Raw genomic sequence first — 22,935 nt, forward strand, 5'->3', positions numbered from 1 at the left:
GGAGCCTGCTTCTCCCTCTCCCTCTGCTCCTCCCCCTGTTTGTGTGCTTTCTCTGTCATGTTCTCTCTGAAATGAATTTATAAAATCTTTAAAAACAAAAGAATCATCAGGTAGGAGCGTCTGAAACCCTGTGATTTTGTGGAGTTGTAGGACAATGTTGCTAGAGTTGCTGCTGCTACTGCTGTTTCTTTACTTCTTTAAGAGAGAGTGTGAGTAAGAGAGAGAGAGAGCATGGGCGGGGGTGGAGCAGAGGGAGAGGGAGAGGCAGACTTCCTGCTGATCAGGGAGCCTGATGTGGGGTTCCACACCGGGACTCTAGGATCACAACCCCAGCCCAAGGCAGGCCCTCAAATGACTGAGCTCCCCAGGCTCTCCTAGAGCTTCTATTTTTATGTTTTTATTTTTCAAGAGAAGCTATTAACTATCTGGTTTTAAAATATTGACAAGTCAATAAAAAAAAAAAAGACCACAAAGCTTGAAAATACTGTGCACTTGGGTAGCTCAGTCAGTCAATTAAGCCTCGGACTCTTGTTTTGGCTCAGGTCATGATCTCAGGATTGTGAGTTTGAGCCTGGAGTCCAGCTCTGCATTCAGCAAGGACTCTGCTTGAGTTTCTCTCTTCCTCTCCCTCTGGCCCTCCTGCTCTTGCTGTCTGTCTGTCTCTCAAATAAATAAATAAATCTTTAAAAAAAGAAAAAGAAAATAGTCAACCCAACAATCTGTCACTATGGTTCATGAGTAGATGGCAAATAAAAATCTTAAATAGTAGTAACCATTTATTATCTACTCTATGTCAGCCATGTTGTATAAATTATTTATTTATTAACGTAACTAAACATAGAGCTTCTGGGTGAAAACTCAAACAATACATAAGCGGACAGGGTAAAAAGCTAAAGCCTATTTTTTTTTTTTTTTTTGCTCCCCAGTGTGACCACCCTGAGTCTGGGGTGCATTCCTCCAGATCCGGGTGGGCAGCCCTATCTCCCAGCCCATCAGACACGTCAGATTAGTTCCATTTTACAGACAAGGAAACTGCAGCACAGAAAGGTTGAAGTCTTCACCCAGGGTCACACAGCTGGCGCCTCCTGGAGCTAAGATGCACATCCAGATCCTCTGACTCCTAAGTCAGCGCATTTCTTCTGCTACACGCCCTATGTGTGTAACATTTTTTTTTTAAAGATTTTATTTATATATTCATGAGAGAGACACACACACAGAGAGAGACACAGAGAGAGAGGCAGAGACACAGGCAGAGGGAGAAGCGGGCTCCATGCAGGGAGCCCGACGCGGGACTGGATTCTGGGACCTGGGGTCACGCCCTGGGCGGAGGCAGACAGACGCCCAACCGCAGAGCCAGCGTCCCCGTGTGTAACGTTTTATGGATGGAGAAATCGAGGCTCGTCGAGGTTCCCGAGCCGTCACACCGCGCGGCCACAGCCCCACCCGGGGCAGGCCGGGCTGATCCGCCCGCACGAGGCTGCGCGGAGCGGCGGGGGGAAGCCTCCGCTCAGAGCCAGCGAGCAGGCCGGGCCCCCGCCCCCCGCCCCGCGCCCCCGCCCCCGCCCCCGCCCCAGCCGGGCCAGCGCTCGCGCCAGGGACCCGCGGGGCCCGCACGCCGGGTGGTCGCGGCCCGCGGCGGGGGCTGGGGGCCGCGGAGGGGCGCGGGGCGGGCGGGCGCCAGCAGGCAGGGGCGGGGCGGGGCGGGCGGGGGGCGGAGCCGCGGCCGGAGGCCGTGGTGTCCCGAGCGCGGCTCAGGGGCCGGAGTGGCCGTCGCGGAGCAAGGCTGCCTCCAGACAGCGCTCGGGCACAGAAGGGTTAAGGCCGCCGGGGCCGCGCGGAGCAGGTACAGACCCCCCTCCCCGAGACCCCGGCCGCCCGCCCTCCCGCCCGGTCAGAGCCCCCGCCGCGCCGCCCCCGCGTCCCGCGGTCGCCACCCCAGCCGCTGCTCCGGCCCCAGCTCTGTAGTCTCCGGAGATCTTCCAGTTCCGGGGGTCGAATTCCTGGGGAGGGGATTCCGATCCTGCGGAACTCTGGCCCCATCACCCGGTCGGAGAATCAGCCAAAATTCCTACTAAGTCGCGGGAGTGAAGTTGGAAAACATACCCAGGACCTCCCCGCACGCGCTGGCGCCTCCTGCCCTCCTCCTCCGGGAGGGTGCTCCTTCGAGGATGTGTGCCTCTGCCACCCCCTTAAGTCTCGGGGTTGGGGCCAGGGACGCTGGGACCGGTGCCGGGGGTTGCCCTTGATCCAGCTCAGCCCGAAGACTAGAAAAGGAAAGACACCTGTTTGGATGGTCCTCCGGACCAGGGAATGGAGGGCACAGTGAGGACCAGGAAGTTCTGACCCAGGAGAGGGGCTCTCCTGGAACACGCTGTCCCACCCCTCCCCTGCAGCAGCAACCCGTTTCCCAGAAGTGGGTCCCTCTGGGGGTGAAGGGGTTAGCCCTGCCTGGGTCTCTCCTTGATCCTCACTGGCCAGTGTGGAGCTGTGGCCAGGAGGAGCCCAGGTTTGTCCAGACCAGTGTCTAGCCTGGTGCCGGGGTGACCACTTCTGACCTCTCCCTTCCTCACCCTGGGCAGTGAGACACCCCACATGAGGAACATGAAAAGGGGTGAGAAGCACAAATGTATGTCTGTCTCTGCAGTGGAGGGGGTGTCGGCCCCCTGCCCAGCTGTACAGGGGGTGGGGTAGGACTTTTCCAGAGAGGGAGCCAGGCCTGGCCAGGGCTCCAGGAGTTCACGTCACCCCCACCCCCCACCCCTCACTTCTCCAGGGAACTGCCAAAGCCAAACCCAGCTCAGGACGGGATTATGTGTACTGGGTAGACCCGCAGAGAGAGACAGCAAGATACAGAGCCGGGGTAGCAGAGAGAAGCAGAGACTGTCCAGAGGGAGTGGAGAGGGTAGCCAGCAGCAGACAGGGACAGATGGTGACCATCACCCCCATCTCTCCTCTTCAACCACAGGAACAGAGGCAGGCCAGAGCTAAAGGTTTGGGTGGACCGTTGGCTCTTCTCAGAGCCTCTACACCCCCATCAGGGTGGAGCAGCCATCAGCAACCCCTTCTCAACCTAAAGCCGCTGAGGTGACCCTGTGCACCCAGGCCCAACCTCTGCAAACCCTCCCACAGACTTCCAAGTCTTGGGGTCTCAGAGAGGAGACTGGGGCTGAGAGTGTCCTTACCGCCAAGTACATTCCTGCCCTTCCGTCTCATTCTCCTGCCCCCGAGCTGGCCCACCTCGGCATCAGCTCCTTGGATTCCTCTCCTGGGTGCCTTTCAGATCCAACAGAAACATTTTTTTTTTTTTTTCCTGGAAAGCAGAACCAAGAGCAGGTTGAGGAGTGAGGGTGGGAAGGGCTCAGAGTGAGCAGCAAGGGGCTGGAGAGCTTTGAGACCAGGGGTGGGTTCCATGCTCTACTTTGCTGACGATGAAAGGTAGGATGGACTTCCTTACTCCTCAGAATGATAGGCCTGTGGCTGGGGAGCAAGGGCAGCTCTAGCTGCATCTTTCCTTCCTGGGTACCCCCAGCCTGTCATCGTTGGGCCTGACATAAGCTCTCATTGCCAGTGCAGAGGGATGGGGAAAATCACCTGCTTCTCCAGAGATTAAATCATCAGCCCACTTAGTTTATCTCTTGGCTACAAAGTGTTTGAGTCCGGCAGAGATGCCTGAGTGTTCCAGAAGGAGCTTCGTTAAAAATGGGAGAAAGAGCTGGGTGGCAGGTAGGGAAAGGAACTCCCATGGGGCTTCTGGTCCACTCCTTGGAGTGGGTGTCCCACATGTTGTCACCCATGCCTCCCTCGGCCATCGGGGTCCTCTGGGAGGGAGGAGGGCAAACCAGATCAGAATCATCTTCAGGAAGAGCGTGTGCTGTGTGGCCCAAGCTGTCCTGTAAACAATCCCTAGTGGGGAGGAGGGAGGAGCTGAGGAGTTCCTGCAGGCTGACAGGAGGGGACTGAGCCACTGAGCCACGGTCTGGAGGCTGAGGTCAGCCCCCCACCTTCCAGCCTCAGCGGCCCAGGAAGGGCAGCATTCCTTCCTGCTCTCACCCTTAAGGTCAGAGGGGGTGGACCACTCCCCCCACACCCCTCCATCCTCTCTCAGAGATGCCCTTCTGAGTAGCCCTCCGTGCCAACCCCCTGGCTTTCTGGCGCCTGGAGAAGTGACCACATGGCTCCTGTCCCCACAGAGCGTGCCCTCTCAGCGCCCAGATGCGGGAGTAGTGTGTTTACTCCCGGTCCTCTGTCCCCTGCCCCGGGCATCCAGGGAGGAGCGATGGAGAAGTGGGCGGGCAGGTAAGTGTGGGGCTGCCAGCCGGAGGGCCACTCTGTCCCTGGAAGTGAGGGGACGGCCACTGCTGGGCAGGGCGGGGGCAAGTGATGGGCAACTTCTGCTTTCTGAGAAGCTGGCGCCGGGATGCTGGCTGCCCGCTGCGGGGCGGGGTGGGGGGTGTCACAACACCTCCTCTGGCTGGTTGGCAGGCCCCGGTTATGTCTGATGCTGCTTCTGTCCCTCCCGGAGCTCTGCCTGGAGCAGGAGGTAAGCCAGGGGCCAGAGGGTGTGATCCTTTCTTCCTCCCTGGCTCCCACCCCACTTCTCCAGGCCACGCAGCCGCCCTGCACGGCTTCAGATGAGCCGGGGCGCCTCTCACGTTCGCCCTCCCAGCCTCTCTTTCACCCTCCTGGCCACATCTCACCCCTGCTACTGAAAGTGACCTCAGTCCAGTAACGACTGCCCGACCTTCGGGTACTGGACCAGCCGTCCAAACAGTTCCCTCGAAAATCCTTCTCATTTTGTCTGGTCTTCTTGTCTACATAGATATCGTCTGGACGCTCTCTTCAGACACCCTCGGAGGAGGGTCAGGGGCCTGAGGGTGTCTGGGGTCCTTGGGACCCGTGGACCTCTTGCTCCCAGCCCTGTGGAGTCGGGGTGCAGCGCAGGAGCCGAACTTGTCAGCTCCCTACAGCTCAACTGCACCAGGGCCTACCCTTCCCACCCCGGCCCCCAAGACATCCTGAGGCTCTGCTCCCCAGGGGTCAGAGCCCCAGACCCCAGCCTTCCCGAGAAACCCTCCCCCTGTACAAGCCACAGCCTCGGGGAGCTGGTGGCCCACGCCGAGGCCCTGCTGCCCAATCAGGGAGAGCTGAGGCCGCCGAGATTCCAGGCGCTCGGAGGTGAGGGGCGGGGCCTCGGGGGGCGGAGCTCGGGAATGAAGGGCCTGGAGCCAAGGATGTGCAGGCTGTGGCTTCCGGAGGCCCCTCTTTGGTGCTAGGAAGCCAGCCAGGGAGACAGGGTCAGAGGTGGCCAGAGCTGTGACCCCACATCTGCTATACCTTCTCAGGTCCCGGGTTCGAGACCCCATCAAGCCAGGAATGTTTGGTTATGGGAGAGTGCCCTTTGCTTTGCCGCTGCATCGGAATGGCCTGCACCCTCGGAGGCTGCCCCGATCTGAGCTCTCCCAGACCTCAGATCTTCCATCCCTGACTCCAAGAACAGAACCATCCTCTACAAACCACACAACTCAGACTCAGCTCCTTCCTAAGGAACTGTCTACCCGCCCCCCATCCTCCCTTGCAGAACCCCCAAACCCTGAAACTGCTCAGACAGAGGTGCCCTCCAGAACCAGGCCTGCCCCCACGCGGCCCCACTCCAGAGCCCAGGGCTCTGGCACAGAGCCCCCCTCATCCATTTCCTCCCTGGGAGAAAGTAGCTCCTTCCACGTGTCCCCTCAGCCAAGAATACCAAATGCCCAGGGTTGGGCCAGTCTCCGGGGGGCCGAGAGACACCCTAATCCCTTCCTTTCTGTCCCTCGGGGCAGAGGCCACCAGAGCCAGGAGCACTGGAGACCCGGGGGGAATCTTCACAGGCCCGTCATGGAGTCTGCTCCCCATTACCCAGATGGCTGGTTGCCTCTGCTGAGTGATGGTCCCCACTCCAGTTCCCTCTGGAGTCTTTTTGCTCCCAGTAGCCCTGTCCCAAGATGTTCTGGGGAGAGTGAGCAGCTGAGAGCCTGCAGCCAAGCGGTGAGTTCTTCCTCAGACCATCCCTTCCCCAGACTTGTAATTCTGCTTCCCTGACCCTGAGTCTGGGTCCTCAACTTGTCAGATCTGGACCTGAGGCAGAAGGGCCTTGGCATCTGACCTCCTCAGGGTAGGGGCCTTGAGCTCTTCCACAGACCTGACCTGCCCTTCCATATCCCCAAACCCAGCCCTGACCCACACCCCCATTTTCCTCCCCAGCTTTGACTCCTCTGTATCCCCCCACCTCAGCCCTGTCCCCCTGAGCAGCCAGACCCCCGGGCCCTGCAGTGTGCAGCCTTTGACTCCCAGGAGTTCATGGGCCAGCTGTACCAGTGGGAGCCCTTCACAGAAGGTGAGGTTTCCAGCCCCCCACCCCCTGCCCCGGGAAGCTGAACTGGCTTAAGGTTGGGGTAGATGGAAAGAGGGAGACACCAGCCCCTCTATTTCTCTTCTGTAGGCCTTTGTATTTCCCTTATGGGTAATGTTTTCTTTCTCATTTCTCAGGGTTGAGGTGAAGAGACAGCAGGGCCCGGAAAGGGGAATGGGTTTCAGACAGGGCTGATTGGTAGCTCGGTAGAGGGATCAGGCTGCCGAAGGGAGTGTCAAGAGGAGCCCTTTGTCTGGCTTCCTCTGGGAAGAAGTCCGTTGTCCCAGGAGGTGGGGTGGACATGACAGGAGAGGAGCATGCTCAGGGAGACCCTGCCTGGTGGTGACAGCAGGTGGGGGTACCCTGTGGGCCCTAGCCAGTGTTAGACCACTTGCTCCCAAGTTACCATCCACTTAATTTTAGGCCTGTGTTAACCTGATGCCAAGAAACCCCTTCATAAGCTCACATAATCATAGGTTTCAAGAATCTCTCCTCTCTCACAATTCTCAATCCCTTTGCTGATCTAAGTGACGTCAACTGACCTGAGTCAACTTTTGTGTGACCCTCGAAGCAACCTTTCAGAATATAGAATTGTCATATTCCCTTCATCCATAGAGACGTGGGCTACCTCCAGATGTCCTCTAGCTAATATGGGACCTTTGTCAGCTAACCTCCCACCAGGGCCCCCAGCTAACTACTCTCCCACCCTGTTTCTTAGTTCAGGGCTCCCAACGCTGTGAACTGAACTGCCGTCCACGTGGCTTCCGCTTCTATGTCCGTCACACGGAGAAGGTCCAAGATGGGACCCTGTGTCAGCCTGGAGCCCTAGACATCTGTGTGGCTGGACGTTGTCTGGTGAGAGAGGATGGAGTATGTATGTGTATGTGTGTATGGACACACATGCACATACACACGCACACATGCACGCACACAGTCTCCTTTGTCATCATCACAGAAACAAACCACTAGGCTGAGATTGCAAAAAGGAAGTTCTCAGGCAGCCCAGGTGGCTCAGCGGTTTAGTGTTGCCTTCAGCCTAGGGTGTGATCCTGGAGACCCGGGATCGAATCCCACGTCAGGCTCCCTGCATTGGAGCCTGCTTCTCCCTCTGCCTGTGTCTGTGTCTCTGTCTCTCTCTCTCTCTCTCTCCCTCTGTGTGTGTCTTACATGAATAAATAAATAAAATCTTTATAAAAAAAAGGGAAGTTCTCACCTGCCCAGGTGGAGGTGAGAGCAGAGCCAGTAAGTGGGTGGAAGGAAGGCCCCCCCCCCGCCCCCGGCTCATTCATGCTTCCTCGTTGGGGTTGGTGGGCTGGTGGGCTGGCATAGAAACACCTTCCCACTTGGAGCATACAGATTAAGATGCAGGGAGAGCAGGTGTGTGTGTGTCAGGGGGTGGGTCTCAAGAGGGCCAGGCGGGGTTGTGGTGGTACCTGGTTCAGGCAGTGCCTCTTCACTCTCCCTCAGAGCCCTGGTTGTGATGGGATCCTCGGCTCCGGCAGGCGTCCAGATGGCTGTGGGGTCTGTGGAGGTGATGATTCCACCTGCCGCCTAATCTCAGGGAACCTCACTGACCGGGGGGGCCCTCTGGGCTATCAGAAGATCCTGTTGATTCCTGCCGGCGCCTCCCAGCTCCGGATTGCCCAGCTCCAGCCCAGCTCCAACTACCTTGGTGAGCTCTCCAGATCCGAGTGTTGGGTGCCTATGCCATTCCTGGTCTCTTGGTTCAGCCCTCCACACCCCTTGGAGCCCAGCAAGTGGGCCAAGAGAATAGTCAGGGGCTCCTTCCCATGTGGCAGTGGTATGGAAGCCAAGAGAGTGTGGGGTGCCCGGGGCTCGGCGTGGCTGACCTCTGTCCTGATCTCTGATCGGCAGCCCTTCGAGGCCCTGGGGGCCAGTCCATCATCAACGGAAACTGGGCTGTGGATCCCCCTGGGTCCTACACAGCCAGTGGGACTGTCTTCCTGTACAACCGTCCTTCTCGAGAGGAGGGCAAGGGGGAGAGTCTGTCAGCCCAAGGCCCCACGACCCAGCCTGTGGATGTCTACGTGAGCTTGGGGCCTGGGGAAGCTGGACAGCTGGCAGGGAGGGAGGGAGGGCCTTCCCTCTGGGGCACAGCTGTGGGTCACGAGATGGGGAAGAAGGCTAGCGGTGTGCCCTGGCCGCCCCCACCCCGGACAACTCCTCCCAACTCTCTCTCCAGGTGATCTTTCAGGAGGAAAACCCAGGCATTTTTTACCAGTACATCGTCTCTTTGCCTCCTGCAAACCCTGAGAGCACCACCCCAGAGCCCCCCAGCCCCCAGCTGCAGCCAGGTGAGGCTCTGCTCCCCTCACCTAGGGGGCGGGGAGGGACTGGAAGGGGAGCTGTGAGGCAGTGGGCTGTATCTGATCTGCCTGCGTGACTGACCACCCTACACAGAGATCCTGAGGGTGGAGCCCCCACCCATGTCAGTGCCCCGGCCGGCCCGGACCCCAGGCACCCTCCAGCGCCAGGTGCGGATCCCCCAGGTGCGCCCTCCTCCGCTGCCCAGGACACCCCTGGGGTCTCAGACTGGGTACTGGAAGCGAATGGGACACTCAGAGTGCTCGGCCTCTTGTGGAAAAGGTGAGACTTGGGATCCCTGGGTGGCGCAGCGGTTTGGCGCCTGCCTTTGGCCCAGGGCGCGATCCTGGAGACCCGGGATCGAATCCCACGTCGGGCTCCCGGTGCATGGAGTCTGCTTCTCCCTCTGCCTATGTCTCTGCCTCTCTCTCTCTCTCTGTGTGACTATCATAAATAAATGAAAAAAAAATTAAAAAAAAAAAAAAAAGAAAAGGTGAAACTTGATGCACTAGGCCTGTATTCCTGGCACCTTTAGACTAAGACCCTGACAGGGCACTCCTGACCCCACACCCTGGATTGAGGATCCATACCTTGACTCTGTGTGAAGATGAATTCCAGTGTCTGGAGCTGCACGGACGCTGGGCTCTGGGCCATCCTGCCTCCCCTGGCTTCCCTGTCATCTCTTCAGGTGTTTGGCGCCCCATTTTCCTCTGCATTTCTCGTGAGTCAGGGGAGGAACTGGACGAACACAGCTGTGCCATGGGTGCCAGGCCCCCGACCCCCCTGGAGCCCTGCCATGGTCCCCCATGCCCGCCCTAGTGAGTATGACCCACAGGGAGGGCTGGGGTCCTAGGAGCACAACAGTTGTCCCCGGCAGACGCATTCACACCGCCTTAGCGTATTGCCCTGGACTCTGCACCCAACACACTAGGCCTCCTGGCTGCAGAGACCCAGTGTTTGATTGGAAAGGCTCACGCTCCCTGGACAGGAGGAGAACCCTGGCAGCCCGAGCCCCACAAGGGAAATTGGGCTCCAAGTGATGAAGACACCCGCCCTGCCCTGCAGGGTTTCCCTCCCCCAGGACTGTCATCCCTTGCCCCACCCATGGCAGCCCTGCACACCTGTGTTTTCTTTATCCATGTCTCTGCTTCTTTCTTGCCCTGTTACCCCACAGCTGGGAGGCTGGTGAGTGGACGTCCTGTAGCCGCTCCTGTGGCCCCGGCACCCAGCATCGCCAGCTGCGCTGCCGGCAAGAATTTGGTGGGGGTGGCTCCTCTGTGCCTCTAGAGCGCTGTGCACATCTCCCTCGGCCCAATGTCACCCAGACCTGTCAACTGCGCCTCTGTGGCCACTGGGAAGTTCGCTCCCCCTGGAGCCAGGTGAGTGGGGCCCGGCAAGGGAGCTGCCAGGGTGGGAAGGACCCTAGGTGGACGGGTGCCAGTGAGCTAGAGCAGTGGTTTTCCTGATCCTTTTTAACTGGCAGAAGCTTTTTAATGACAAGACCTGAGCGTGTGAAACCCCAGCATATAAGTCAGATGAGACCCTGAACCGGGGATTGGGGGCCCAGAGCCACCTGTCGAGTCTGCCCCTCAGCCCATACAGCCCTATAGGTGCTGAGTTAGGGAAGAAGGCAGGTCCTGGTTGCAAGGCCCTGGAGCCCGAGGCTGGAGGCCCAGAGGCCCGGAGGCTGGGCTCTCACGAGCTCTCCTCCCCAGTGCTCAGTGCGGTGCGGGCGGGGCCAGAGGAGCCGGCAAGTTCGCTGCGTGGGAAACAACGGCCATGAAGTGAGCGAGACGGAGTGTGCGTCAGGCCCTCCGCGGCCCCCCAGCAGAGAGGCCTGTGACATGGGGCCCTGTACCACAGCTTGGTTCCACAGCGACTGGAGCTCCAAGGTGGGCCCCACAGCCCTTACCCGAGTCATGCATCCCTGGTGCCCACACCCAGGACCTTTCCAACACATTTTGGTCCACATTTACTGAACAAGCCCTGGTATGTGCTAGATGTTGCTGATGCTGGGATTCCGAGTTAAGTGAGAAGAACTCACGTTAGGGTCCCGGACTCCCATTACAGGTTCTTCTTACCTGGGTGGTACCCGGGGCACTCCCCAACTCAGGGGATCCAGGACGGGCCCCCCTCAACCCCTTTTCCTCCTCCCCTACCCATCACCTTCTCAACAGTGCTCAGCCAATTGTGGGACTGGAATCCAGCGACGGTCTGTGGTCTGCCTTGGGAGTGGGGAGACCCAGGGGCTGGGCCAGGAGGAAGCAGGGGCAGGGCCCAGCAAGCAGAGCTGTGCACCGGGAAGCCGTCCCCCAGACATGCGTGCCTGTAGCTTGGGACCCTGTGAGATGACGTGGTGCTGGTACACGGGGCCCTGGGCCGAGGTGAGCCAAGAGCTTGGAAGGGGGCTGGCAGGAGTGATCCCTGTTCTCCCTTCCCCTTGCACACCCTGCCCTTCCTCTGTATCAGTGCTCCTCAGAATGCGGTTCTGGCACGCAGCGTAGAGACATCATTTGTGTGTCCAAACTGGGAACTGAGTTCAACGTGACTTCCCCCAGCAACTGTTCCCACCTGCCCAGGCCCCCTGCCCTGCAGCCCTGTCAGGGGCAGGACTGCCAGGACCGATGGTTTTCTACTCCTTGGAGTCCGGTGAGTGCCTGACTCCCCTGTCTTGTTGAGCTTCTAAGGAAAGTTTGGAGGCTCCACTCCTGGTATCCCCATTGTGTCCCAGCATGAGGCCAGCTGCAGCTGGTTTATTATTGCCCCACTTCCTGTATACATGGAGGACAAGTGGGCCCTGTCAATGTGGGATTGCATAATGTTCCTGGTGAACCCCCCCCCCCCCAACTACTTTCAGAGAAGGAGGTGGCCTGAGGTTCAGGAGGAACCTGGGTCACAGCAGAGGTCTGATTTGATAGCGGGGTCTCCGCAGTGTTCTCGCTCCTGCCAGGGCGGTATTCAGACCAGGGAGGTCCAGTGCCTGACCGCCAACCAGACTGTCAGCATCCGATGCCCTCCTCACCTTCGGCCCTCCAGGAAACGACCTTGTAACAGCCAACCGTGCAACCAGCGCCCCGGTAAAGAGCCTTTTCCCCCCTAACCCCCAGTACAGTAGAGTTAACTGAAGTATGGGGGAGAGGAAGGAGAAAGCAGCAGCGAGAGTGGACAGTGCACCTCCAGAGGGAAGGGTCTGGGTGACACGCCCCCTGGCCTCCTCTGTCCCCAGATGATCAATGCAAGGACAGCTCTCCACATTGCCCCCTGGTGGTACAGGCCCGTCTCTGCGTCTATCCCTACTACACAGCCACCTGTTGCCGCTCTTGCGCCCAGGTCCTGGAGCGTTCTCCCTCAGAGCCTGCCTGAGATGGGTCCGAGAGACCCTCTCCTCATGGTTTCCTCATGCTACCCTCAGTCACCTGCCCATCAACCCATGCCATACCCTCTGGCTCTCATCAGGGATGTCCCCGAGTGTGGCTGAAGGTGGTAAGATGACTATCAGGATGTGTGGCTGGGTCTGTGTGTGGTGTGATGGTTATGTGTGCACATATGCCTCAAATGTGTATCGAGGGCCTGCATGGATCCATGTGCTCATACACATATATTACTTCTCAAAGAAAGAAGTTAAACATTAAGACTGAAGAGGAGTGGGGAGGAGACAATGCCTGTTTCCCTGAGACTTTTCTAGGCTAAGAGGAAAGCAAGTTTGCAGCTTCTTAGTAATCCAAACTGCCCAGCAACTGGCCTCCCCATCAACCTCAACTCTGTGCCCTAAACTTATGTTCAGACCTCACATCTTCTAAACTGTCCATCTGACCCTCTGGCCCCTTCTCCCCGTTCTTAGGCTATCCCTACCTCTCACAATCAGCTTGGGATGGGGGTCAGCCATTGCCAATCCTGCCTTACCCCAGGAAGAGACCACCTACCCAGAGCAGGGAACAGCTGGGCAGAGGATGGGGAAAAAAAAGGAAAATTAGAACAAGATACCCTAGCCCCTGTTCCAGCTCCCCACTTCCTAAAATGGTTCCCACCTCAGAACTAATTTATTTTTTATTAAAGATTATGACAAATGAGACACAGGCTCTTTATTGTCCTGATAGGTACCCAGTCGCCTGAGCACCTAAACAAGCAGTGTGAGGCCAGAATGAGGGGTGAGAGGGGGACGAGCACCTAGAGCTAGGGCGGAGAGAGTCTGGGCCAGACTGTGGGGGAGCCCCTGTCCGGGGAAGAGGACCCTGGCCGCCCGGAGGCCCTGCAGGTTGCTCATCGGCCACTAGAGGTCACCACTTCTCCCACTTTAAGTATGGAGTTGGGAGCTTGGTTCCGAGGCTTAGGAAAAACTGCACGGCCCATGGTGGCTTTCTCCACAGGCTGGGTCTTTCTATAAAGCCAGTTAGAATCTAGTAGCCCTGCTTTCAATCTAGTGAATAGCAGTTGGCTTTTCGGGGTCTTTTCTCCTGTCTATTTGGCCCTCCCTGTCTGCCTCCCTCCCCCACGCTTTCTGCTCTGACCCATTTCCCCATTGGGTTCTTGGTTTATTGCTTTCGCTAGGGTGGGGGAGAAAGGAAGTGATTCCGCCCCACCCCCTTCCCTCCGCGGAAACGGCTGGAAGGGGAGGAGCCTAGCCTGGCTCTAGGGGACTTAGGGCGGAGTCGAGGGCGGAGCCAAGGCAGTACTGGATGTTCTGCCAAAGACGCATTCTTCAGAGATGTATCATCCTAGTCTCCCTTCCTTCCCTCTTGTCATCTCTCAAGGTAAATAGGTTACTGGAGGTGGTATGAGAGCGGGCAGCCTTTTTCATGACAAATCCTTTCCCTGACCCCTGCCGTTCTGACGTCTGAGTGCCAGGTCTCTGCTTCTAGAAGCCAGACATCTTGGGGGTTGCTGTGTGTAGGAGAGGAAGGGGTGACAGTGCAACAGAATCAGACTGATCCCCATTGGAGGCATCTCTCCCCTAACTCTGCACTTCCACAAGTCTGACCGTGTAAGACCATTAATAAAGGCCTGTGGAAACCGTTGAAGTCAGTGACTACCATTTCCTGAACTCACCAAGACCCTGTGAAGACCAGAGTTGTCTGAGAATAGAGGATTTCTACTCTAGCAGCTCCCTGGTGTGATGCTGTTGCCTTGGGACTTAGACTTTCTCTGGGTTGGTAGTGGCTGAGAAGGAAGACTTTGGGCAACATTTTGGGAGGAGAGTCGGTGAGGAAGGAGGCCAAGGGAGTGGAGGGGGAGGAAAACGAAACTGACTAGCAGAGGGGAAGGAGTGAGGAAAAGGGGTGCAAGGCAAGCCCAGTCGGTGTCAGACCTGGTCCTCTCTCTGGGGAACCTGTAAGGGGGTCAGAGATGCAGGGGCCAGGGAAGTGGAACCTGAGCCAGCCCAGTACATACAGAGGGCTGAAGGCGGAGTCCTAAGACTGAGGGAGGGGTGGCAGTGAATAGCTGGGCCCTCCCAGCGATTCCTGGAAACTGCTGCCTGGGCGGTGGCCCCAGCTCAGCTGACTTCTCCGAAGTTCCCCTCCCTCTTAGGGCCTCTCAGGGCTGTTGCTGGGCAGGTTTGGAGTTTGGCCTGAGCCTGAGAACCAATCACAGGTGGAGAATGCAGCCACAGCCCCTCTTAAGGTTCTCCCAGCTTCAGTACCTCCTGGCTCTTTGTGGCTGCCTCTGAGCTCCCTCACAGCTGCCAGCCTCTGACTTCTCAGGATATGGGCTTTCATTTGGGGGATTGCCCCCTTTCCCCTTTCATTTTAAAGCTAGGATTCAGTGCAGCCCCCAAGGATTCTTTCCTGTGGTCACTGAAGTCAGTATGGGGTCAACGTGGATGCTTTCAGGAAGGGGAATTTGACCCCTGAGCAACCCCTTCCCCTGGTCCGTTAGAGGGGAATCGTGTGGCCAGACACCTCTCTGTTGACCTCTGAAACCCTTTAGAGGGACTCGAGAGAGAGGAAGCTGCAAGCCAAGGCCAGAGAGGGGCCCTGAGGTTTGGTGCACTAGGGGGAATTTAGGGAAGGACAGAGGAACTGGACCCCTGAGAATTGAGGTGGGGGTGGGGTGGTTATAGGAACAATCTTGATACGCACAAGAGAGCTCAAGCGTGCAGAAGCCATCCAGTGTCTTGCTGAGTGCTTCTTTACTGAGTGTTTGATGGGGGAAGGGGATTGTGGTTCCATATCAGTGTACTTGGGGGTGCACTTGTGAGGTCTCAGTTTAGCTGGGTCAGAATTCCTCTCCCCTACCTCCCTTCCAGCTAACCCCCTCCCGGGGTAATTACCCACCCCACTAAGCTACAGCCTTCAGACTAAATTTATCTCCTAGACTTCCCCCACCCACTGGGCCTCCCTGAAAGCAGGTGCTCACGGCTGCAGGGGTGGGTCTGTGGAGATCCATCCTCTTCACTCAACCAGCTTCAACCTTCCTGCTAACTAGGAGTGAGGCAGAGCACAGGCCACCTTGCTGACCTAGGGCATGAATGTTCGGACATGAGGCTCCCTCTCTCAGGAGCCCTTGAGAGCAGAAATATGGTCGGAGGGTCTAGACAGTGGGAAGAGGGCAGGGGGATAGAGTGAGAACAACATGCAAGGAGCAGCTCCCCTCCAGGTTCTTTCCAACCAGATACTTTCATTTCTCACTCTTCCCCTCTGCCTAGTTTTACAAATTGAGACTTCATTTTCTTTTTATTGATTATTTAGAGACTTAACTTCAACATGCCCCAGTTCAGAGAGAACTGAATCAGGGAGACCTCCCCTCTCCTTGAACCACACAGAATCAGGCAAAACTAGAGATTGTAGTTTGGGTGTGGAGGTTCCCATGTTCCTACCCTCTCTTACCAACACCCCTCAAGTCCACCAACTCTGGTGCTGGGAGGCACCTGGGTGGGTGGGTGGGAAAGTTAGAGCAGAGGGGGTTTATTTGTCACAGGTTGGTGATGAAGAGGTGTTAGCTTTAAAGGGAGGGGGGCAGGGGCATCTTCCACAGGAAGTAGAAAGTCTGAGGAAAGTACCTAAGTCTGAGTCTATCAAGAGCAATAAACAGTTTGGTTAACCTCAAACTAGACAGCACAAGTTCTGAATCTGACTTTGGGTCCTTGACCTGGAAGACTGGGGAAACTAGAGGGTGTTTTGGGCCTGAAGTCTGAAGGTAGAATTTGAGGGAGGAATGTGCAAGACTAGGCCAAAATGAGGTTATGCATGAGCCATGGCAGTCAGATCCCAGGGAAGCAACCAGGCATATCAGCTGAAAGGGATGTGCAGAAGGTACCTCTGAGCATTTTCTCAGGTAGCACTAGAGAACTGTTGAGTGGTCTGGGAAAAAAAACCTCAGTAGTTAGAGGAGGGATCGGCTCAACTTCAGAAATATCCTAGGTTGGGGTTGGGATGTGCAATGCTAAGAGTATACTCTTCTTTGCCTTGCCTGAATCTCTTTGAGACACAGCTCTACAGGGGCACCTGGCTGGCTCAGTCTGGCTCATGTTTAGGGTTATGGGTTGGAGCCCCACATTGGGTATAGAGCTTACTTAAAAAAAAAAAAAAAAGACAGCTCTATAGAACTTTTTTTTTTTTAATTTTTTATTTATTTATGATAGTCACAGAGAGAGAGAGAGAGAGGGGCAGAGACATAGGCAGAGGGGAGAAGCAGGCTCCATGCACCGAGAGCCCGACGTGGGACTCGATCCCGGGTCTCCAGGATCGCGCCCTGGGCCAAAGGCAGGTGCCAAACCGCTGCGCCACCCAGGGATCCCGCTCTATAGAACTTTGAATGAGGTGGAAAAGAAACCAGGAAAGATGGTAGGATTGCTCCTTAGAAGGAGCAGACCATGTCCCTGGAATCCCTAGGCTAGAAGGCATGGTGGCAAAGGCTCCATCATTGATGGCAGGGACAGAGTTGATCTGCCCTTGGCAGCACAGTACCCCTCCTTTCATCTTTCCCTCCTAACTCTACTACTGATTCCTGGTTGCTTGCTTCTTTTTATCACATAATGAGAATCTTTTTTGGCTCTAGTAAAGTGAGCAACCTTTTTCTCTAAAGGACCAAAGTGTCAATATTTTGGGTTTGCAAGCCGTAGAATCTCTGTTGTGACCAATCAACTGCTGTTGTAGCACAAAAGCAGCCAGAGACAACATGTACACAAATACGCATGGCTGTGTTCAAATCAAACTTATGACACTGATATTTTAATTTCACGTAATCGTAACATGTCACAAAATATTTTTCCAACCATTTAAAAATGCAAAAATCATGGGATCCCTGGGTGGCGCAGCGGTTTGGCGCCTGCCTTTGGCCCAGGGCGCGATCCTGGAGACCCGGGATCGAGTCCCACGTCGGGCTCCCGGTGCATGGAGCCTGCTTCTCCCTCGGCCTGTGTCTCTGCCTCTCTCTCTCTCTCTGTGTGACTATCATAAATAAATAAAAATTTAAAAAAAAATGCAAAAATCACACTTAGCTTGCTGGCCATATAGGCAGTAGGGCAGATTTGGCAGGCAGGTAGTTTACTGACCCCTGGGACCTTTTCCATCTGGCTGAACTTGCGCTCTGCCCAGCCATGGAGAATCCTGTTTGTGTCACCTCTGGCCTTCAAAATATAGCTGTAAAACCTTTTTAAGGTCCCATCTACTGATGTCTGCTTCCCAGTGGCTTCTAAGGAACTCAGTAACTTGGAAATGGCTAAGAATAAAGCCTTAAGGGATATTTCCTGAAATTCCTTGTTTTGTTTAGTGCTTTAGGGTAAAGCATTCATATATATTCTCTAAGTCATCACGATAATAAAATAGGGAAGAGGGCAGCTCTGGTGGCTCAGCGGTTTAGTGCCGTCTTCAGCCCAGGCCTGATCCTGGAGACTCGGGATCGAGTCCCACGTCGGGCTCCCTGTGTGGAGCCTGCTTCTCCCTCTGCCTGTGTCTCTGCCTCTCTGTGTCTCTCATGAATGAATAAATAAAATCTCAATAAAAAAAATAGGGAAGACAATTAAATCCATTTTATAAGGGAGAAAAAAAGGCCTGGGACCTAGGGTAGTCTTTTCACTCTTTAAATTCTACCTAATTCCTTTGTTCTGTTACTCAATTCATCCCTGACAAGGCACCCTTTATCAAAATACTCAGTAATTTGGGCCACTGTGATCCAGAACTTGGATGGCTTTAAGTGTTTTTCTTGTTTTCAAATGCCTTTCATGACTTGCAAGCATTTTATGAAAAACCCTGTCTAAATTTTATTTTTCAACCCAGTTTCAGGGAATTAAAATAGTTTCAAATGTATTCAGCATTTTAGGTCCAAGGAAATAATATACATGGTCTGTGTTTAAGGTACACTGTCATGGGACCACACTTATGTATTACTACTTGAGTCAGTTTTTCCCCTAAGACAAACTTTATCACTCAAAGTTCTGTACTTAAAAGCAATGCAACTGCATTGCTTTTTAAAATAACCTATATCTGGGATGCCTGGGTAGCTCAGCGGTTGAGTGTCTGCCTTTGGCTCATGGCCTGATCCCTGGGTCCAGAATCTAGTCCCACATCAGGCTCCCTGCAGGGAGCCTGCTTTTCCCTCTGCCTGTGTCTCATGAATAAATAAATAAACGCTTTAAAATAAAATAAAATAACCTATATCTAGGGTGCCTGGTTGGCTCTAATCAGTAGATTATTTGATTCCTGATTTTGGGATTGTAAATTTGAGCACCACGTTGGTATAGAGATTACTTAAAAATAATACCTTAAAAAAATAACCTATATCTGGGATTGCTTACCAAATACTTATTCTGTATTTGAAGTTGTTCTATCATTCAGTAGCACTGATACATCCTTCATGACTCATCATGGGGAAGGAAGATACAGAGACCTCTCTTCGGTTTCGGACCTGACCCCAACTACCAAACTTGGGGGAGGGGGAGGGGAAGCAGAGGGTGAGAAACCTTCCTTCCCATGATTACCAAGTTTCTCCAGAGCTGTTGTTCCTTAAAGCTGAAAACATGCCACCTCATTTCAAAACACACACACACACACACACACACACACACACACACAAAACCTCATTTCATTTCAACACAAAAGTTATTTCCCTCTTTGTTTCTCTGCTTTGCCTGATGAGGGATTTCTGAGAAATGAAATGTCACCTCCCACAACCTCAGTCTGCAGTTTTGTTTTTTGTTTTTCAAAATGAAGAGAGGGTTAGAGGAAAGGAGTATACTGCCATAAGCATAGTGCTAATTCAGAGCTTTACCACATAAGAGAAATGCCCTTCCCAAAGCCCTTCAGCCTGGGTGGGCCCACCTGGCCTTAGATCAGGGCTTTCAGGGTCTAAGGAAATAAACAAAGCATCCTCTCAGGAAATTTCCCTAAGCAGTGAAACCTACCAGCTGCTCTTTATAGCAGCCCAGCTGTCCTCCTCCCCACCATTCTCACCAAGGATAGGAAAGAGGTAGGATTTGCTCCAGGCAACCTTAGGGGTGGAAGTGGGAGCTGAGGATTTGCGGGGGGGTGGGGTGGGGGGGTGATGCACGAAAAATCTGGGCATAGACACTCAGGAATAAAATGTACACGAAGGCAAGGTTTCCCAGATAAAACCCCTACCTCCCCCTGAATTCTGGATACCCAAGAATCAGATAAGCCGAGTAGGGGAGACTGAAATGGGTAGCAAAAATTTCAAAATCAGCTCCTCCTACTAGAGAAGAAAATTAACTTTTTTTTAGGGGCACAGAACCGAAGGTGTTTCTTATTCAAAGTAAAGTGGAAAAGTTGTCAAATCCAGGATGAAACCCAACAGTTACACATTCTTTTCCTCATCTGCTTTCTTGGCTGGCTTTCCCAGCACACCTTGTCCCAGGCTGACTTGAATAAACACACACATGTGACCACATGAGGGCGGGAAGAAAACCAAGTGAGGGTGGTGAAATTCTGAATGGAATGCAGCCCCAGCTAGTTAGGGGGCCCAGGCTGAGACCTCTGGCACTGGCTGTGGATTGATACAGACAGAGAAGCCAAAACAATGAGCTCATGGGCAAGAATGCAGCCCGTGGGGGAAGTCTGGGCAGTCAGAGCAAACTGGTTTTTTAACCAGGATGGGAATAGCTGTAATCAAGTCTCCCACGGGAACAGGATTAGGGAAAATGGAGCCACCATTCAGTATCTTGGGGTCCAGTTAAATAACTTTAGGAGGCTGTAAGTCTGTGCTCCAGAGCACAAGAACTCTTGGGTCTGTATTCAAGAAGTTGGTTCCTTTTCCCTGGTTATGTGAACCTGAGTAGGTAGACCAGTAGATAGCTGATGAGATGTGTGAATGGGCTGCCTATTCTAGGTGAGGCTCTTAAACCCTTAGTCAAAGTGACTGGATCCGGGCAACCCGGATGGCTCTGCGGTCTAGCACTGCCTTCAGCCCAGGGTGTGATCCTGGAGACCCAGGATCGAGTCCCACATCAAGCTCCCTGCATGGAGCCTGCTTCTCCCTCTTCCTGTGTCTCTGCCTCTTTCTCTCATAAATAAATAAATAAAATCTTAAAAAAAAAAAAAAAAAGTGACTGGATCCAAAGCAGGTCCAGCTCCTACACCAAGATTCAGCGATGATTTATGATCCCAGAGATTGTGGTGTGGGTATTCGGGGCTGCCACTTTAATGTGATAGAGGAAACGGTCAATAGAGTCTGTCTTCTTTACTTCCTAAATAAACACGATCCACCCAGTTGTTTGTCATTTCAGACTTTCAAGACCAAAGACACATCTTTTTTCTTTCTCCCTCCACCAGTGTTTTTTACTATTTTTATGAGGCCCCAAATGGAAGAAACTGAAGAGATAGTACATTCAGTGTGGCTATGTATGGTGAAGGGGAAGGGAAGCCGGGAGGGAAGAAATGAAAAGAAAAAATACCTAGATTTCTCCACCCTCACCCTATACTCCCGGAGGTTCCTTCCCAACTCCATTAATTTGTGCATGTTTGTTTTCTACTCATTTAGGTTCAACCTAAAATGTTTGAGGCCTTGACCACATCTGCTTCCAGAAGTGGTCACCCTGCTTTGTCCCACTCCTTATCTCTGGATATCGTTTATCATAGCATTTATGCAACATATTCTAATTATTTTTGTCCATGGTTATCACTACTAGATATTTTATAAGCTTTGACATCTTGCCACAACTGCTTTCTCATTCTATGGTTTTGTGATTCGTTCAACTCTTCAGCATGTATTGCCTGAGAACAAGAACGTTCTCTCATCTAATTCCACTATAATACACTCAAATTTAATGCTGATACAGTACCATTTAGCATATTGTCCATATTAAAATTTCCCCAATTGTGCACGTGTCCCTTATAGCTCTTTTCATCTAGGATCCAAGGATCATTCTACAATTAGTTGTCATTTTTCTTTCCACTGTTTCCAATTTTTAAAAAGTAGTCTCCATGCCCAATGTGAGGCTTGAACTCACAACCCTGATATTGAGTTGCATGCTCTACTGACTGAGCTAGCCAGGCACCCCAATTCCCTAGTCTTTTTTAACCAAGTTTCTTGAGGGGAAGAGTTATTCTCTTTAGAATTCCAGTGTCCAACACTGCATGGTAAATAGCAGGCAGTCCACAGCGATGTAATGAATAAATGAAGAGACTCAACAAACATCTGGCTGCCTTAGAGCTCATTAAATGTCACAGATCATCGCAGAGTTGAAAAGTTCTTAATAAACTAAGGTAATCCCTGAACAGGAAATAAGAACAGGCAAAGAATGCAGAAATCAGAGGGAGAAACGAGCCATGGAACTCGGATACCTGGAAGAGGTAAAATCTGTAGTGTTCTTGGCCCTGACAGATTTCCCACCAGTCAGGAACTATTATTCTATGCAGGTTAAGAAAGGAACAGCAAAAGGAAACCAAGTATAGTCGGAATAAAAGCCTGCCATATGCATTTTTTTTTTGTTTTGTTTTTTTTTTACCTTACAAGAATTATTAGTAAAGAACTCTGAATTCCCAGGGCACCTGGCTGGCTCAGTCGGAAGAACATGTGATTCTTGATCTCAGGGTTTAAAGTTTGAGCTTCACATAGGATGTTGAGATTACTATAATCTTTAAAGAAAAATTTACTTAAGTAATCTCTATACCCAACATGGGGCTCAAACTCATGACCCAGAGATCAAAGAACTACACTCTATGACTGAACCAGCCAGTTGCTCCTCCTTTTTAAAAACTAGGCTCTCTATGCGTGCTCAAGGTGGGGTTTAAACTCAAGACCCTGAGATCGAGAGTTGCATGTTTTCAACTGAACCAGGCGGGCGCCCCAAAAATAAAGTCTTAAAAAACAAAAACACAAAAACCCTACTGAATTCCCAGGTCTGTTCCATCTGCCTCCTGGCAGATTCCCAACCCTCATCTTTCCACATGCTTCACATAACTAAGATAACACTGTAACAACTCTGAACTAAAACAGGTCCAGTTCAAATTTCGAAAACCAGGAGCCTTTGAACAGTGTGGGAGGATCCAAGAAAGTTCTGTAATCACTAACAAGTGGGGCCAAAAAGAACTCAGGATAAATCAAGACAGCAGATAGTTTTGAACTCCAGTAATTAACGGCCCATGCTCTGAGCATTTGGCTGGAGCCATGCTACACACTAGTTGTACTAGTTATTTCACTTAATTTTTTGTAAAATTCAGCTGTCACAACTGCTATAAAATTTTCTGAAACAGTATGAAGCAAGAGTTGGCTCTAAAGTCACAAAACAGGAACTGAAAGACAAAAAGTCTGGTTGTGTCAAATTAAGGGAAGTGTTGATTACTTTGACTCCCTCAGTGACTCATGTTAACTAGTTACCATTTGAGCCAAGTTTTTAAGGTGTTAAACTAAGGAAAGGACAACAGAAACAGCTCCACATCACAACCTGTCAATGGGAGCAAGCAATGGCACTGCCCTGTACTCAACTAGGGCCAGCTTGGGTCCTACCCTACCCTACCTGCTTTGGAGTGCACTAGTATGTAACAGCTTTGTAATGATAGAAAGTTGCAGTCTTCTACTAGTTAAGCTCTAGAAAAAGAGGGCCTCCAAGCAGAAATGCACTTTTAAATGTATAAAAGCACAGAATTCCGTTTGTACAATTAGCATTTGGTGCTCAGGGCTTGAAACCAATATGCAAACTTCGTATTTGCACATTTCCATGGTGATTCAGCTCCCTTTCAAGGAAGCTGAAAATAAAGATAGGATAGGATTTCTAAAATTGATGGGTTTATTCTCATTTTGTTTCTGGAAGAAGGGGTAAGAAAGGAAAC

General features: G+C 53.1%; 1 protein-coding gene and 1 long non-coding RNA gene across 2 annotated transcripts; one reads left to right on the top strand and one right to left on the bottom strand.

Annotated features, from left to right (window-relative positions):
- Positions 1 to 800: 800 nt before the first annotated feature.
- Positions 801 to 4,194, bottom strand: LOC118351238 (uncharacterized). The gene is made up of 3 exons (XR_007403140.1): positions 3,183 to 4,194; positions 2,104 to 2,264; positions 801 to 1,151 (listed from the first exon to the last, which is right to left on the bottom strand). It is a non-coding gene; the product is annotated as an uncharacterized LOC118351238 (long non-coding RNA).
- Positions 1,815 to 12,783, top strand: ADAMTSL4 (ADAMTS like 4). The gene is made up of 18 exons (XM_025453131.3): positions 1,815 to 1,843; positions 4,191 to 4,296; positions 4,483 to 4,540; positions 4,820 to 5,175; positions 5,343 to 6,024; positions 6,271 to 6,373; positions 7,107 to 7,243; positions 7,856 to 8,060; positions 8,264 to 8,436; positions 8,592 to 8,703; positions 8,810 to 8,995; positions 9,402 to 9,531; positions 9,888 to 10,092; positions 10,429 to 10,605; positions 10,891 to 11,097; positions 11,183 to 11,362; positions 11,646 to 11,790; positions 11,940 to 12,783. Exons 2-18 carry the CDS (start codon positions 4,277 to 4,279, stop codon positions 12,074 to 12,076), a joined length of 3,213 nt encoding a protein of 1,070 aa, XP_025308916.1. The 5' UTR covers positions 1,815 to 1,843; positions 4,191 to 4,276; the 3' UTR covers positions 12,077 to 12,783.
- The last annotated feature ends 10,152 nt before the right edge of the window (positions 12,784 to 22,935 follow it).

This window comes from Canis lupus, chromosome 17 (assembly GCF_003254725.2).
Source record: "Canis lupus dingo isolate Sandy chromosome 17, ASM325472v2, whole genome shotgun sequence".
Lineage (NCBI taxonomy): Eukaryota > Metazoa > Chordata > Mammalia > Carnivora > Canidae > Canis > Canis lupus.

What these genes read in the sequence shown, in the direction of transcription:
- ADAMTSL4 (XM_025453131.3), top strand. Translation starts at nt 4,277, where the DNA reads ATGGAGAAGTGGGCGGGCAG. An exon ending in CTCGGCCTCTTGTGGAAAAG is followed by an intron (nt 8,996 to 9,401) that starts GTGAGACTTGGG and finishes TCATCTCTTCAG; the next exon opens with GTGTTTGGCGCCCCATTTTC. An exon ending in GGTCCCCCATGCCCGCCCTA is followed by an intron (nt 9,532 to 9,887) that starts GTGAGTATGACC and finishes GTTACCCCACAG; the next exon opens with CTGGGAGGCTGGTGAGTGGA.